This window comes from Orcinus orca, chromosome 3 (genome assembly GCF_937001465.1).
Source record: "Orcinus orca chromosome 3, mOrcOrc1.1, whole genome shotgun sequence".
Taxonomy (NCBI): Eukaryota; Metazoa; Chordata; class Mammalia; order Artiodactyla; family Delphinidae; genus Orcinus; species Orcinus orca.
Window position 1 is genome coordinate 6,916,636 of NC_064561.1, and position 15,090 is coordinate 6,931,725.

The 15,090-nt window shown below is 54.8% G+C and overlaps 1 protein-coding gene across 2 annotated transcripts; it reads left to right on the forward strand.

The window, feature by feature from the left end:
• Positions 1 to 331: 331 nt before the first annotated feature.
• On the forward strand, positions 332 to 8,270 carry MRPL4 (mitochondrial ribosomal protein L4). 2 transcript variants are annotated; one of them, XM_033401048.2, is made up of 9 exons: positions 332 to 651; positions 746 to 803; positions 890 to 1,040; positions 3,347 to 3,398; positions 4,763 to 4,880; positions 5,676 to 5,782; positions 5,874 to 5,983; positions 6,079 to 6,155; positions 7,426 to 8,270. In XM_033401048.2, the coding sequence occupies exons 1-9, from the start codon at positions 595 to 597 to the stop codon at positions 7,569 to 7,571; spliced, it is 876 nt and encodes a 291-aa protein (XP_033256939.1). In that variant the 5' UTR covers positions 332 to 594; the 3' UTR covers positions 7,572 to 8,270. The 2 variants fall into 2 exon arrangements, with proteins under 2 accessions (XP_033256939.1, XP_004277397.1); XM_004277349.4 differs by having other exon boundaries at positions 333 to 651; positions 737 to 803.
• The last annotated feature ends 6,820 nt before the right edge of the window (positions 8,271 to 15,090 follow it).

Sequence of the window (15,090 nt, forward strand, 5' to 3'; positions counted from 1 at the left end):
GCTTTCTGTGAGAGATAACGCCCTGCATTTAAACAAGCAAACAAAACCACGTTTCTGGAGAAACCAACCGCTACGGTCTTGGAGGCCCAAAGCGGGCGGGCCCTGGGGACGTGGCCGACAAAAAAAAAAAAAAAAAAAAAAAAAAAAAAAAAAAAAAGCCTAACAGTTATTGGCCATATTCCCTTAGGTGCCCGCCCTAGCACCGCCCAGCCACTTTTCCAGACTGAACGAGCTCATTGGCTGAACGAGGAGCGTGCCCTTTGAGCAGGGAGGTTTCATTGGCCGGATTACCGCACCGGCTCTTTGGGGGCGGGACCGAAGAGGGGGCGGGGTTTCTTGCTGTCGGGTCGCGCTCCCAGGTGTTGCAGAGGGTTCTTTAGGCCAGCAGTGAAAATTAGCGTCTGGGGTTAGTCTTGGGGCGGAGGTTGGGACAGGCGTTAGCGGACCCCGCCGTCTTTGCTCTTGCTCGCCCAGCTTTCTAACGCCGAATACAAACCCGGCCGGCGGCGTCGCGGGCGTGACGTCATCGCGAGGCGTCGAGAGAGTCCAGCAGAGGAAGCCTTGACCTCTCTAGGCGTGGGGAGCTGCGCTACAATGCTGCAGCTAGTCCGGGCAGGGGCGCGGGCCTGGCTTCGGCCCAAGGGCTGCCGGGTGAGGCCGGGGACTGAGGGCGGGGTCGGAGGACAAAGGTTGGAGGGTCCGGGGATCGTCTCTCAGTCTTGCTTACCGTTTACAGGGCCTAAAGGCGCTGGCAGAAGAGGCAGTGCAGCCGGCGGAGAAACCAGAACCGGTGGCGAGCGCGGGTGAGGTTGCTGGGGTTGCCCTAGGAGGGGAGGCAACCGGAAACTCTGACCCTTGCTCCTGACCCTTGACCTCCCAATCGGTCCAGGTCATCGGGTGCCCGTGCTGCGCAGGTGCGAGCTCCCGGTACTCGCGCACCGGCGTCCCGTGCAGGCCTGGGTCGAGTCCCTGCGGGGCTACGAGCAGGAGCGCTTGGGTCTGACCGAGCTGCACCCAGACGTTTTCTCCGCGACGCCCAGGTAAGTGGGAGCCGAAATGGTAAACTGGGTGGCAGAGGGACGAGGAGCGGGGATTTAGGAATCAGGATGACCTGGACTCGAGCCTCAATTTCTCCACCTGTTAGAAGAGAGTGATGAAAAAAAAAAGAGAGAATGATGGTTTTTCTTGCTGCAGAGTTGTGTGAAGGTGAGGGCTGAGAGGTAACATCCTCTGAGTGTTAGGGACGCAGAACTCTGGAACCCGAGTGACTGGATTCAAATCCTGCCTTCCCCCTTGTGCTTCAGTGTCTCTATTCTGTCAAACCTCAAACGATTAAATGAGATCATTCTAGCCCATAATATGGTCTGTAGAAATGTTGGTTATTGTTGCTGTTATTGGTTTTTGCAAAAATGAGCACTAACAGTGGTTAAGTCCTTACTGTGTGCCTGTGACAGTCTATTTGTATTTTATTTTATTTTATTTTTGGCCACGTGGCTTGCAGGATCTTAGTTCCCCAACCAGGGATTGAACCTCAGCCCTCAGCAGTGAAAGCACAGAGTCCTAACCACTGGACTGCCAGGGAATTCCCTTTTTTTTGGGGGGGGGGAGCGTATTTACGTTTTAAAAATATATATTTATTTAGCTGCGTCAGGTCTTAGTTGCCGCACGCAGGATCTTGGTTGCCACGTGGGGGATTTTCGTTGCAGCATGCAGGATCCTTAGTTGCGGCATGCGGAACCTTTTTAGTTGTGGCATGTGAGATCTAGTTCCCTGACCAGGGATCAAACCTGGGCCCCCTGCATTGGGATCGGAGAGTCTTAGCCACTGGACCACCAGGGAAGTCACCCTACTTGCAGTTTAGTTAACTAGATCCTCATAGCAACCCCAGGAATGGATTCTATTATTCTTATTTCGTAGGTAAGGAAACTGAGCACAGACAAGTTAAGAAATTTGCCCAAGGTCACACAGCTTATAAACTTTAGAGCCAGATCTCAACCCTATATGGGCCAACTCCCAGGACCAAGTTTTCGCTTGTCAAGGTGTGTGATGTCTCTTACGTGTATGTGTCTGGCACATAAGTGCTATTAATCGATTACTGTTACTTATTTGTGTGGTTTGCTCTCTGTCTTTACAGAGTCCCAGTCTGCTAGAGGGTGATAAAAACGACATATTTTGTTTATTCTGTAAATACTTATGAAGCACTTACTATGTGCCGGATTCCATCCTAGGTGTCAGGGATACAGCAGTGAATGAGCACCGAGGTTGCTGATGTTGCTCCCAGTCTAAGCCGGGATCAGCAAACTTTTTCTGTAAAGAGCCAGAGAGTAAATGTTTTTGGCTTTGCAGGCTGTAACGTCTCCATGGCAACTCCTCATCTTTGTTGATGTAGTACAAAAGCATCCATAGACAGTGTGTAACTGAATGAGCGTGGCTGTGTTCCAGTAAAACATATTTACAAGAACAGGCAGCAGGCCAAATTTGGCCTTACTAGCCATAGTTTGCCAACCCCTGGCAAACCAGCCTGGCAGCACTGTCCAATGCGAGCCATGCATGTAACTGAAATTCTTCCAGTAGCCAAGTTTTCTTTCAAATAGTGAGAAACAAATGAGATTGATTTCAATAATATATTTTGTTTAGCCTGATAAATCTAAAATCTTGTCGTTTCACCATGCGGCACTGGCCACCTTTCAGGGGTGGCCAGACACATGTGGCCAGTGTCTACTGTATGGAGCAGCACAGGGGTAGAGAGGCAAACCAGTCTGTAAAGAAGTGGCAGTAAGGAAGTCGTAATGGTAGGAAAGGAGTAAGGTAAAGTCCTCTTTAGCAAGGGGACTCCTCCTGGAGATACCATTTGGGCTAAGACTGGTAGGCAGAAAAGGAACCAGCCAGGGGAAGAGCATTTCAGGCAGAGGGAACGGCAAGTGCAGAGGCTTGGAGGCTGGACTCCATAGAACGGACACAGAGTGGAGCTGGAGGTGGTGCAAGATGGGCTCAGAGAGGGACCGGGGCAGGTCACACAGGGCCCTGGAAGTGGATGGGGACGAGCCGGAGGTTTTTTTCTTGTTGTTTGTTTGTTTGTTTTGCGGTACTCGGGCCTCTCACTGTTGTGGCCTCTCCCGTTGCGGAGCACAGGCTCCGGACGCGCAGGCTCAGCGGCCATGGCTCACAGGCCCAGCCGCTCCGCGGCATGTGGGATCTCCCCGGACCAGGGCACAAACCCATGTCCCCTGCATCAGCAGGCGGACTCCCAACCACTGTGCCACCAGGGAAGCCCCGGAGTTTTCATCTAGTCGGGCGGAGAGGGTTTTAAGTGGAAGTGGGCCTGTCATGTCTCCTTCCTCCACAGGCTGGATATCCTGCACCAGGTTGCCATCTGGCAGAAGAACTTCAAGAGAATTGTGAGTGCCCTGAGTGGGGCGGGGGTGGGGGGGCAGAGGATGCCCCTGCTGTGTCTTCTCTGGACTGTGGGGCTCAGGCCCCATCTTCTCTCTCCTGACCCATTCACCGATGGGCCATTTGCCAGGCATTTTGTGAACTGCCACTGTACCCTGGGCATTGTGCTGGGGGACAAGACAGGCAAGGTCCCTGTCCTTTTGAAGCTCCCAGTCTAGCTGGTGAGGAGAACATGAATCAAGTAGTCATGCCTGTAAATGTATAATTAGGGAAGTTGTCTCAGAGAAAGGGGCGTTTAACCTCAGGTGTGTGACAGGCGCTAACCAGGTGAAGCGGGCAGTGGGGCTGGGGTGGAGGGCGTCGGAGCAACACAGGCAAAGCCTCTGTGGCAGGGATCAGAAGGGGCCCAGTGTGGCCATGGAGGTCAACAGGGGCAACGTGAGGTGTTTGGATCTTACGCCAAGAGCGCTGATGATGCTGTTATCAATCAGAGTCCCCGCCTTGCATCCGCCCACCTCAAGTCTGGCGAGTCCTCCCTGGCTCGCCGTGGCCCTGGAAGTGAAGTCGTCAGCCTGGCATTGGAAGCCTTGCATGATCCTCTAACCCGCATCGCTCCCTGATTCTCCCTAACCCCCGCGTCTTTCTCCACGCCCCACCTTCCTTTTATTTATTGATTTATTTTTATTATTATTTTTTTTTTGCGGTACGCGGGCCTCTCACTGTTGTGGCCTCTCCTGTTGCGGAGCACAGGCTCCGGACGTGCAGGCTCAGCGGCCATGGCTCACGGGCCCAGCCGCTCCGCGGCACGTGGGATCCTCCCGGACCGGGGCACGAACCCGTGTCCCCTGCATCGGCAGGCGGACTCTCAACCACTGTGCCACCAGGGAAGCCCTCCTTTTATTTTTTTATTTAATTTTACTTATTTATTTATGGCCACGTGTCTTGCAGGATCTTAGTTCGCTGACCAGGGATCGAGGGATCGAACTCCTGTGCCGTGCAGTGGAAGCTCAGAGTCCTAACCACTGGACAGCCAGGGAATTCCCCCAGCTTCCTTTTAGTTACAGCTACATGGAAATCATTCAAAAAATACTAAGTACATACTGTGTGTCAGGCAGCAGAGCCCCTGCCTCTCTGAGGCTGACGTTCTGGAGTGCAGGAGGGAACTCTTGATTTCTCTCTCCCTTCCTCTCTCCCTCCCAAAGCACTCCGTGCTTGTCCCGATGGAGCCCCAGTCTCTGTGTCTCCTGTCCGGCTCCCCAGCGGCAGGCCAGTCCGCCCAGCTCACTGCTGTGTCCCTGGGCCTGGCACCTTTCGTCTGCAATGGCACCTCCCTTGTGAACCTGGCTCTTTCCTCACTCTGCGCCCACAGAGCTATGCCAAGACCAAAACCAGGGCCGAGGTGCGGGGCGGTGGCCGGAAGCCCTGGCCACAGAAAGGCAGTGGGCGTGCCAGGCATGGCAGCATCCGCTCCCCAATCTGGCGAGGAGGTAAGCAGGTCTGCCCACGTGCGGTCAGAGGTTGGAGAGTCCATCCACTTCGCCCCATTTCCCTGCAGCTCTGGCCTTGGCCTCTCATCAGGCCATGGCCACAGCCCCTTTTGCCCCACTTCCCATCTCACCTCTCCTGGCCCACACTTCACACAGCACCCAGAGGGCTCTTCCTAAACCTCCCAGCTCCTGCGGCCTTTGTGTGAAGTCTGAGCCCCTCATCCTGGCCTTCCAGGCCCTGGTGGCTGCAGACCGCACCCCCTTGTCCCTTGCACACCCTCCAAGACCAAACAGAGCTGACTCAGAGGCATCTCCCATTTGTCTGGCCAATCCCTCTCATCCTTCCGATGTGTTTGGGCCATGCCTCCTCCAGGAAGCCCTCCCTGACCCTCTTTGGGTCTCCCCACCCCCTGCAACCCCCTGTGCTGCCTGGTTCCCTCTGGGATCAAGTCTCTGGCTGAATATGAATGGCGTGGGGGCAGGGATCCTGTCCCGCATGTTCCCTGCTGCACTCCCAGCGCCTAGCAGAGGGAGGACACACGGGTAGACCATCCTCACCCCAGGTTTGACGGCTGAAGACACCAAGCCCCAGTGAGGTGAAGTTACCTGTCCCAGGTGATGCCTGATGCAACCTCCCCTCTCCATCCCTACCTGAGGCCCTGCCCTCTCTGCTGGGTTTCTGCCTGGCCGAGGGCAGCCTCCCTCCTGCCTCCCCTGTGCCAGGCACTGGGGCAGATTTCTGACCTCCAAGCCCGGCTGGGGCCTTCCCCTATTCACGCACCTCTGCCCCCACAGGAGGCATTGCCCATGGCCCCCGGGGCCCCACAAGCTACTACTACATGTTGCCCATGAAAGTGCGGGTGCAGGGCCTCAAGGTGGCGCTGACGGTCAAGCTGGCCCAGGTACAGCAGCAGTCCTGCCGGGAGCCACGGGGGTCCTGGGGTGTGGGCTGTGGGTGCAGGGTGGGCTCAGACTGTCCTTTCCTCCCACCAGGACGACCTGCACATCGTGGACTCCCTGGAGCTGCCGACCGCAGACCCCCAGTACCTGATGGAGCTGGCCCGCTACCGCCGCTGGGGCAACTCCGTTCTCCTCGTGGACTTGTGAGGGTGCCGGGCAGAGCAGGGGTGGCCGGGGTAGGGGGACGGGGGGGGCGGTCCATCCTCGGCAGCGGCTCACCTCTTGGCCTCTGTTTCAGAGAACACGAGGACATGCCCCAGAACGTTGTGGCAGCTGCCTCTGGGTTGAAGACCTTCAGCCTAGTCCCTGCTATTGGTGAGCAAAGGGCCCCGCTCTGTCTCCCAGACCCCCAGAGAGTACAGCATGGGCCAGTTCAAATCCTGTATCTGCAGCTTGGTCACAGAGTGGCCTTGGGCAGTGACCACCCTCCCCCACCCAACCCTCAGTTTGCCCAGACGGAACATTGGGAGAATGATGTGTTTCTTAAAGAAAACTTCTGAGGGGAATTCCCTGGTGGTCCAGTAGTTAGGACTCCATGCTTTCGCTGCCATGGCCCGGGTTCATTCCCTGGTCCGGGAACTAAGATCCCACCAGCTGCACGGTGCAGCCAAAACACAGAAAACACTCTGAGGTCACATCTGTCCAAGCTTGGGCCACGGTGCCAGGCATGGAGTGAGTTTGAGGGCCCACTGGCTGGCCCCACCCGGCTCCTTACTCGGAGACGCAGGATCAGGGCTGTCCTGAGTACGTCACACCAGTGGCTGCGGTGACTAATCCCCAGGGCTCTCTCCTGGTCTCCTGACTGTGTGCCCGGCTGCCTCCTGGACAGCGGCACGTGGGCTCTGCTAGTCATCCTGGCACACGAGACCTTCCTCCCAGCAGCTCCACACTGTCCCCCTCCACTCCAGTCTGTTAGCTCACCCTGTCAGCGCTGTCTCCAAACATATCCAGAATCCCACCACCTCTCACCGCCCTGGGCCAGCTCCCACCATCTGCCTGGACTGGCACAGTTAGGGCACAGTGGCCTGTGCCCTGGTCCCAGGCTCCTGCTGACCGCCTCCTCCCCACAGTCTGTCCTGCACTCCCGTCCCCCCCCCCCGCTCCCACTACGGCCACCAGAGGGCGCCTGAGCACCTGAGTCAGGTCCTGTCCCTCCTCTGCCCACCACCCTCCAGGGCTCCCTCGTCACTCAGGGTAAAGGCCCAAGTCTTCCCCGGAGGACCACAGACCCTGCATGCCCTGCCCTGCCCTCCCCTTCCTTCCCCTCATCACTCGCTGCAGCCCCATGGGCCTCCCTCAGTACATTGTGTTTGTTTATCTGCTCTGTTTACCGTCAGCCTCCCGCACTGGGGTGTGAGGTGGGAACCGTGCCCAAGCGCAGGGCAGAGTTGGGTACTTAGGATGCTCTCGGTTGGAAGTTGACGAGCTAAGGGCAGTCTCTTGCCCAGGGTCTCGCTGGGGGTGAGCGACTGAGCCAGGGTTTGAACCCAGGCTGCGGGGCTCGGGACCCTACACCACACCCTGGTGTTTCTGTTGGGGGCAGGGGGGACCCGCCCTGACTGTGCCTCCACCCCGCCCCCCCCAGGCCTGAACGTGCACAGCATGCTCAAGCACCAGACCCTGGTCTTGACCCTGCCGACCGTCGCCTTGCTGGAGGAGAAGCTGCTCTGGCACGACTCGCGCCACACGCCCCTCTACCCCTTCCGCCTGCCCTACCGCGATTTCCCCTGAGCCCCACGCGGCACCCCCAGGGCCCATCGGCCACCCTCCTTCCTGCTCGCTGTCCACGTGGTGCGCCTGCTCCGAGCCCGGCCGAGCCCCCGGTGGGCTTGGGAGCCTCCCGCTCACCCTGCAAGGGCGGCCAGAACCCCTCATCCCGGTGGGAAGCTGAGGCCACTCACAGAGCAGCCAGGCAGGCATCACTACCGGGAAGGGGCCGCTGACAGGAGCTTGGGGCAGCTCCTGCCCCGAGTCTCTTTTGTGTAAGATAAATTTTACTTTTTAATCAAAGAGGAGAAACAGAACAACAGCTCATTGCCGTTTTGTGAATAATTCCATTTGGCGAGTTAGGCTCTTTCCCCGGTGCGCGGCACCGCTGGGTACCCGGCTGCCTCAAGGCACTGTTTATAGAAATGACCCACCATCAACTTTTCTGGGGTGAGTCAGCCTCGGAGCACGCAGAGAACCAGCCATCGCTAGGAACCCACTCATGGTGCCTCCCAATCCCAAGCACTCTCACCGAGCGCTTGCATCCCTGACGGGGCTTGTGGTCCCATTTATTATGGTCCTTCAGTCCAAGTGTGGACCTGATTCCCCAAGTGGGTGCAGTGTGGAGACCTGAGCTTTCATCACAGTGATTTTCCCTAAGCACAGAGTCAGTATCAACGTGGTCAATAAATGAGTGAATAAACATTTTTTAAAAACACCAAACCGGTATCCTGATCCTTGAGTCTGCTGGTGTTATTTGCCCCCCACAAGTTGTTGTTGCTAATTGTCACAATACAGACTATAAAGTAACGAGGTCAGTTTCTTTAAACTCAGCCCGGGGCTTCCTTGGTGGTGCAGCGGTTAGGAATCTGGCAGCCAATGCAGGGGACACAGGTTTGAGCCCTGGTCCGGGAAGATCCCACACGCCACGGAGCAACAAAGCCCACGCACCACAGCTACTGAGCCTGCGCTGTAGAGCCCGTGAGCCACAACTACTGAGCCCACGTGCCACAACTACTGAAGCCCATGCACCAAGAGCCCATGCTCCGCAACAAGAGAAGCCACCGCAACGAGAAGCCCACGCACCGCAACGGAGAATAGCCCCCGCTTGCAGCAACTAGAGAAAGCCCGCATGCAGCAACAAAGACCAAACGCAGCCAAAAATAAAATTTATTTTAAAAATCTTAAAAAATAAAACAGTATGAATGCAAAAAAAAAGCCAGAACTGCCATCTGGTGTGCAGGCCCAACCAGGCGGCCGCAGTGACCCATCGACTGGGCTGCTCCTCGCTGAAAACATCTCTGGAATGCTTCTTGGGAGTGCCTTCAGAGCTTACAACGCGTTCTTTGAAAGTCCTCAATGAACATAAATTGTGATCCTTAAAGCATCAGATTTGACTGAGTAAAAAAGAAAAAGCTAGGACTTCCCTGGTGGTCCAGTGGGTAAGACTCTGCACTCCCAATGCAGGGGGCCCGGGTTCAATCCCTGGTGGGGGAACTAGGTCCCGCATGCCGTGGTGAAGATCCTGCGTGCGGCAACTAAGACCCGGCACAGCCTAATTAATTAATTAAAAGAAGAAAAAGCTATTTGGAGCCAGTAGTAAGAAGGGGGTGCAGGGACTTCCCTGGTGGCACAGTGGTTAAGAACCCACCTGCCAATGCAGAGGACATGGGTTCGAGTCCTGGTCCGGGAAGATCCCATATGCCACGGAGCAACTAAGCCCGTGCGCCACAACTACGGAGCCTGCGCTCTAGAGCCCATGAGCTACAACTACTGAAGCCCGTGCGCCTAGAGCCCGTGCTCTGCAACAAGAGAAGCCACCGTAATGAGAAGTCCGTGCACTGCAACGAAGAGTAGCCTCCGCTCGCCACAACTAGAGAAAGCCCACATGCAGCAACGAAGACCCAATGCAGCCTAAATAAATAAATAAAATTTATCTTTTTTAAAAAAAGAAGGAGGGGTGCAGAGGCTGGTTGGGAAATGCTGGGCTAAACCCAAACCATTACCTACCTCTCCCTGTGCCTCTCACCAGCTCCGCAGGGACACCGAGGCCCCAAGTAAGACCCATCTGTTGTCCTGACAATGCCCAGCCTAGTCGTAGCTATGCGTAGTCAGGCTCAGTCGTCCACATCACAGCCATCAGGAAACAGGGTGAAGGAAGGGGTCAGAACCTGTTGCTGACACTGGGATCCCTCTGCCAGATCGAGGATGGAAAAAGACATCAGGAAAAAACGATCCGGGGCCTAGAATGTGCTAATAATCAGGGCATAGTATGTGTATTAGTTTCCTAGGCTACCTTAACAAAGTACCACAGACTAGGGCTTCAACTACAGAAAAATACCGTCTCATGGTTCTTGGAAGCAGAAGACCAAGATCAAGACGTCATTCCTTCAGAGGCTGTGAGGCAGGCTCTGTCCCATCCCCCTCCCCTAGATTCTAGTGGTTTGCTGGCATCCTTGGTATTTCTTGGCTTGATACATCACCCTGATCTCTGTCATCATCTTCAAATGGCATTGTCCCTCTGTGTGTGTCTGTGTTCAAATTTCCCCTTTTTATAAGCGCAACAGTCATGTTGGGTTAGGGCCCACCCACCCTAATGACTTCACGTGAACTTGATCATCTGCAAAGACCCTATTTCTAAATAAGATCACAATCCGGGGGTTAGTGCTTTTTTTTCCCCCTGGGGAAGAGACGTAGTTGAACCCATGACAGGGTGTAAGGGGAAGGAAGGAACAGGATTGGCCATGAGGACTGTGGAAGTTGGCACATGTGGCTTCATCACATGTCCTCTTTGCTGATGTCTATTTTGAAATTCTGTATAATTTTTTTTTTTTTAGAAAGAGAGAGATGGGTGAAGACATTTCTTCAGAGGAGCTTCAGACGTGCTACCTGCACATCCATCCCTGGTCGGGGAAATAAGATCCCACATGCTGCGCGGCGCAGCCAAAACAAAACAAAAAGCCCTATCACACCCTCTTGGGACATGCGTTAACCCAGAGCCTAGAGAGGAAGGTGACTTCACAGCCTCTGGAAAATATCCCTGACGGCAGGACACCAAAGACTCAGGCTGACCCTGGCTTAAGAAAGTTCGAGTGAGTCAACAGGGCTGGGATCTGACGCCCAGGAGATCCAGGGGCGAGAGGTAGGCGGTTCTCATGGTGGAGTCAGGGTGTCTGCTTCTTGGTGGTCAGCATGGAGGCCCACCAGGAGAAATAAGAGGGTAGGATCAGACCCCAAGGGCTGAGGGAAGAGCCACAACCCATATCAAAGATGCCTCCATGCCAGCGAAGGGGTCTCCAGGAAGAGGAGGCCTCAAAGAGCCCCCCCAGAACACTTTAACACGCTGCTGGGGTACCCAAAAGGGCAAAGCCACCAGCCATGGAGGAAACGCCCTGTCCCCTCCTCCTTGCACCTGGCTGGGCAGGAGGGACCCACAGGCTGGTGAGAGGAGGTGAGGGGGACAGAAAGAGGGTCAACAGCAGGGGGACTAGGCCCTTCTTCTCTACCAAGGCTTCCAGCCTGGAGAAGCCTCACCTGGGGCTCCCATCCAACACCAAGTTCCGAGATTTGAACATGATGCTGATCGGGGCCTAAGTCAGGGGCAGAATTCTCAGCCAGGGGCAAGGCAGAGTCCACCACAGAATAAACTTCCAAAGAGCGGAAGGAGAAGCCAAGTTATGTTTTGTTTGTTTGTTTGTTTTTGTTTTTTCTGCGGTACGCGGGCCTCTCACCGTTGTGGCCTCTCCCGTTGCAGAGCACAGGCTCCGGACGCGCAGGCTCAGCGGCCATGGCCCATGGGCCCAGCCACTCCATGGCATGTGGGATCTTCCCGGACCGGGGCACGAACCCGTGTCCCCTGCATCGGCAGGCAGACTCTCAACCACTGCACCACCAGGGAGGCCCCCAAGTTATATTTTGATCAACATCCAAACGTCATGCATTTTTGCTTTACACCCTGGGGCTCTGATGAGGAACCGTGATGCTAGAATGAACTAACCTGTGGGAACAGAGGAGGAAGTCTGTATTTCTGCCTAGGAAGTTTGAGGGGGGATTCTCAGAGCTGAGTCCTATGGAAACAGACAACTTGTAACTCCTGTTATCTGTTCTCACTGCACATGAATGGTCTTACTGAAATCTCGGGACTTCCCTGGTGAGGCAGCAGATAAGACTCTGCCCTCCCAGTGCAGGGGGCCCGGGTTCGACCTGTGGTCGGGGAACTAGATCCCACATGCAAGCCACAACTAAGAGTTCACATGCCATAACTAAGGAGCCCGCGAGCCACAACTAAGGAGCCCACCTGATGCAACTAAGAACTGGCACAACCAAAGTAAGTAAATAATGTTAAAAAAAGAAGAAAAATCTTAGACCCACCCTTTGAGGGATGCATTACCATCCCTTTCTACAGCTGAGGCCATCTAGGTACCACCAGGGGAAGTGGCTTGCTCAAGGTCACAGCTGGTGGCAGGTGCACTTCGGCCACATCCCCTCGGTACTTGCTGGTCCGTGCACACCCCCAGTTGCCTTTGCTGCAGGATTGTGCTTGGCTTATCCACTGGACAGATCAGAAGGACTGGGGAACCACAGTGAGATACCACTTCCCACCCATTAGGATGGCAATCACCATAATAATAAAACAAAATAAATATTGGCAAGGATGTGGGGAAATTGCAAACCTGGAACCCTTGTACATTGCTGGTGGGAATGTATTGATAAAATGGTGCAGCTGCCATGGAAAACAGTCTGACAATTCCTCAAAAAGTTGAACATGGAATTACCATGGGACTCAACAATTCCACTCCAAGGTATATACCCAAAAGAAATGAAAGCATGTTCATACAACAACTTGTACCTGAATGCTCATGGCAGCATTATTCATAAGAGCCAAAATGTGGAAACAACCCAAATGTCTATCCATTGATGAATGGATAAACAAACTGATATAGCCTTACAATGGAATATTACTCAGACGATGGCCTGAACAGTATGGCGGTTCCTCAGAAAATTAAAAATAGAACTACCTATAACATTATAAATCAACTATATTTCAATAAAAATTTTTAAAAAATAAAAATAGAACTACCATATGATCCAGGAATTCCACTTCTGGGTATTTATCTGAAGGAAACAAAGTTGTTCTCTTGAAAAGACATCTGGGAATTCCCTGGCGGTCCAGTGGACTTGGCACTCTCACTGCAGGGGCCAGGTTCAATTCTTTGTGCTCCTAGCCCTGTTACAACCTGGTAGATGAAATCCTCTGGTAACCTCTTGTAAAAGCAGTAGGAAGGGAATTCTGGGCTGGAGGAACAGCATGTGCAGAATGTTCAGAGAATAAGAGAAGTTCATTCATTCAACACATATGTATTGACCATCTGCCTATAATGACCAGACATTGATTCAGATGCTGGAGCTGAGAGGGTCCCTGGCCTTCTGGAGCTCACGCAAATGAACGTGACACAGGTCAATCAAAAGAATTTCAGCAAGTGAATGAAGTTTCAGTAATGAAACCATTAGAGCAAGTGACAGGGAACGTTTAGGGTGTGGCCCAGGATGGAAGGAGTCAGGGAGTCAGGGAGCGTCCGGGAAAGCTTTTAGGAAGAGGCTCAGGCCACTAAGAAAGGGCTGGCCATATCAGGGACGAGAAGAGCATTCCAGGTCAAGGGAACTGCAAGGTGGTCACGCCAGACCTCAGAATGAGGGGCGAGCAGGCATGATGCCATGGAGTGGGGTTTGGGTATTTCTGCCCTGGGTCCACAGCCTCTGGTCTGCAGTGGGGCCATTCCCTGACCTTCTTGAGACTGCCTGGCACCCTGGAGGAAGCCCTGCCCTTCCTGGTAGCTGCAGCAAAGGGATGGGGAACATCTGCTTCCCTTTCTTTCAAGAAAGCACAAATGGAACATAGACTAGGGGGTGCGTGCTTCTTCTGCCAAACTGCCCCCTATTATCACCCCATTCTCATCTCAGGAAATGGCCCTCCACCCTCCTAGGACCTCAGAGCAAGACCAAGGAGTTGACCTTGACTCTGCCTGCCCCCCACATCCCAGCAAACACAGTTGGACCTGCTGCCAAAATAAATGCCAAATTGGACCGTATCTCCCCAGTGCCATTGCCCACTCCAGGCTCCATCATTGCTCCCCCGCACTGGAGCAGTCACCTCCTCTCCCGTCTCCTGGCTTCCTTCTACCCTGTCCTCCCCACTACTGACTCTAGCTCCTGCTGTCTTAGGAGGGTGCCTGTAAAGGCCTGAGTCAGGGCGTGTCCCTGCTCTGCTCAGAACCCTCCATGGCTCCCACCTCACTGAGAGGAAAGGCCAAAGTCCTCCCCAGGCCATGCTCTACCCCATTCCCTCCTTCCCTCCTCTCCTCCGATCCTCTCCCTCCCTTACTGCATTCCAGCAACACTAGCCTCCTGGCTGTTCCTTAAGGCAGCTCCTTCCTACCTCAGGGCCTTGGCACATTCAGTGCTCTCTGCTTGGTACATTCCTTCCCTGATATTGTCAGGACTCTCTGCTCTTTGCTCAAATGTCACCTTCTCAGTCTTTCCCAGAATACTCTATTTAAAGGTTTATTAACCTTCACATTTCCTATTCCCTTCCCTGCTTTACTTTCTCTTAACACTAATCACAAGCTATGTCTCCATATACCTTATTTTTGTTTCTGTCGTCCGGACTAAGACGATCTCTGCATGACGGTAGGGATTTTGGCCTATTCTGTTCATTGCTGCGTCCCCAGCACCTGGAACGATGCCTGGCACACAGCAGGCTCTCAATCGACGCTGCGTAGCAAGTGTTGAGAGACAGAAGGAAGAAGCACGATTTTACCGCTGTAAGGGGGACCAGAGCCGCGCGCGGGAGCTCGCCGCCCGCGCACTTGGGACAGAGGCCAAAGTAAGCAGTGATCCGAACCTGGTAAAAATCCTCCGGAAAATGACCCCCCGGCGGAGGATTTTCCCAGACCCTCCCAGGGACGTCCCCGGCCCCCGCTCTGCGCCTTTGCCCAGTGCGTTTGGGGCGGGAATTCAACACCTTCCACACTGCAAGAAGAAAGATCCCCGTGGAAATTCCTTAGGAACAATCGGGGCGGAGCGAGGGACTCTTTTCCGGCTGGCGAGTAATTCGCAGCCCCTTCCCCGGGAGGAAGGGGTCGAGCGTCCTTGAAGCCCCCTCCCTTCCCCGTCTGCTGCGCGACCTCCTTGGCCCTTCTGAGGTCTCCCTGGCGACGCGGCGCGCGCGCCACAACAGGAAGCCTTAGGCGGCTGGGTTCTGCGCTCAGAGACTCCAGGATCCCCAGCCTTGACGTGGTGGATGCCGAGTCTTGGGCGGTCACACGCGCAGGCGTGGCTTGGGGGGAGGCGGGGGCGTGGGACTGCCTATAGACGCGGCGCGGGACCTCACAATGTCCCCCAAACACCCTAATGGAACAAGCCGGGGCAAACACCCGTACAGATTTAGTGCTGGCGCCCGCGATTCGAGTTACGGGAGCTGCGAGCAGAGGACAGGGGTTTGAGCGCCCCCTCTCCCCGCCCCATTCCGGGGCCTGGGAGCTGC

Excerpts from the sequence above, each read along its gene's own strand:
- MRPL4 (XM_004277349.4), top strand. The coding sequence starts at position 595 with ATGCTGCAGCTAGTCCGGGCAGGGGCGCGGGCCTGGCTTCGGCCCAAG. Across the intron at positions 652-736 it reads TTCGGCCCAAGGGCTGCCGG|GGCCTAAAGGCGCTGGCAGA; the intron begins GTGAGGCCGGGG and ends TACCGTTTACAG. Across the intron at positions 3,399-4,762 it reads AGAAGAACTTCAAGAGAATT|AGCTATGCCAAGACCAAAAC; the intron begins GTGAGTGCCCTG and ends CTGCGCCCACAG.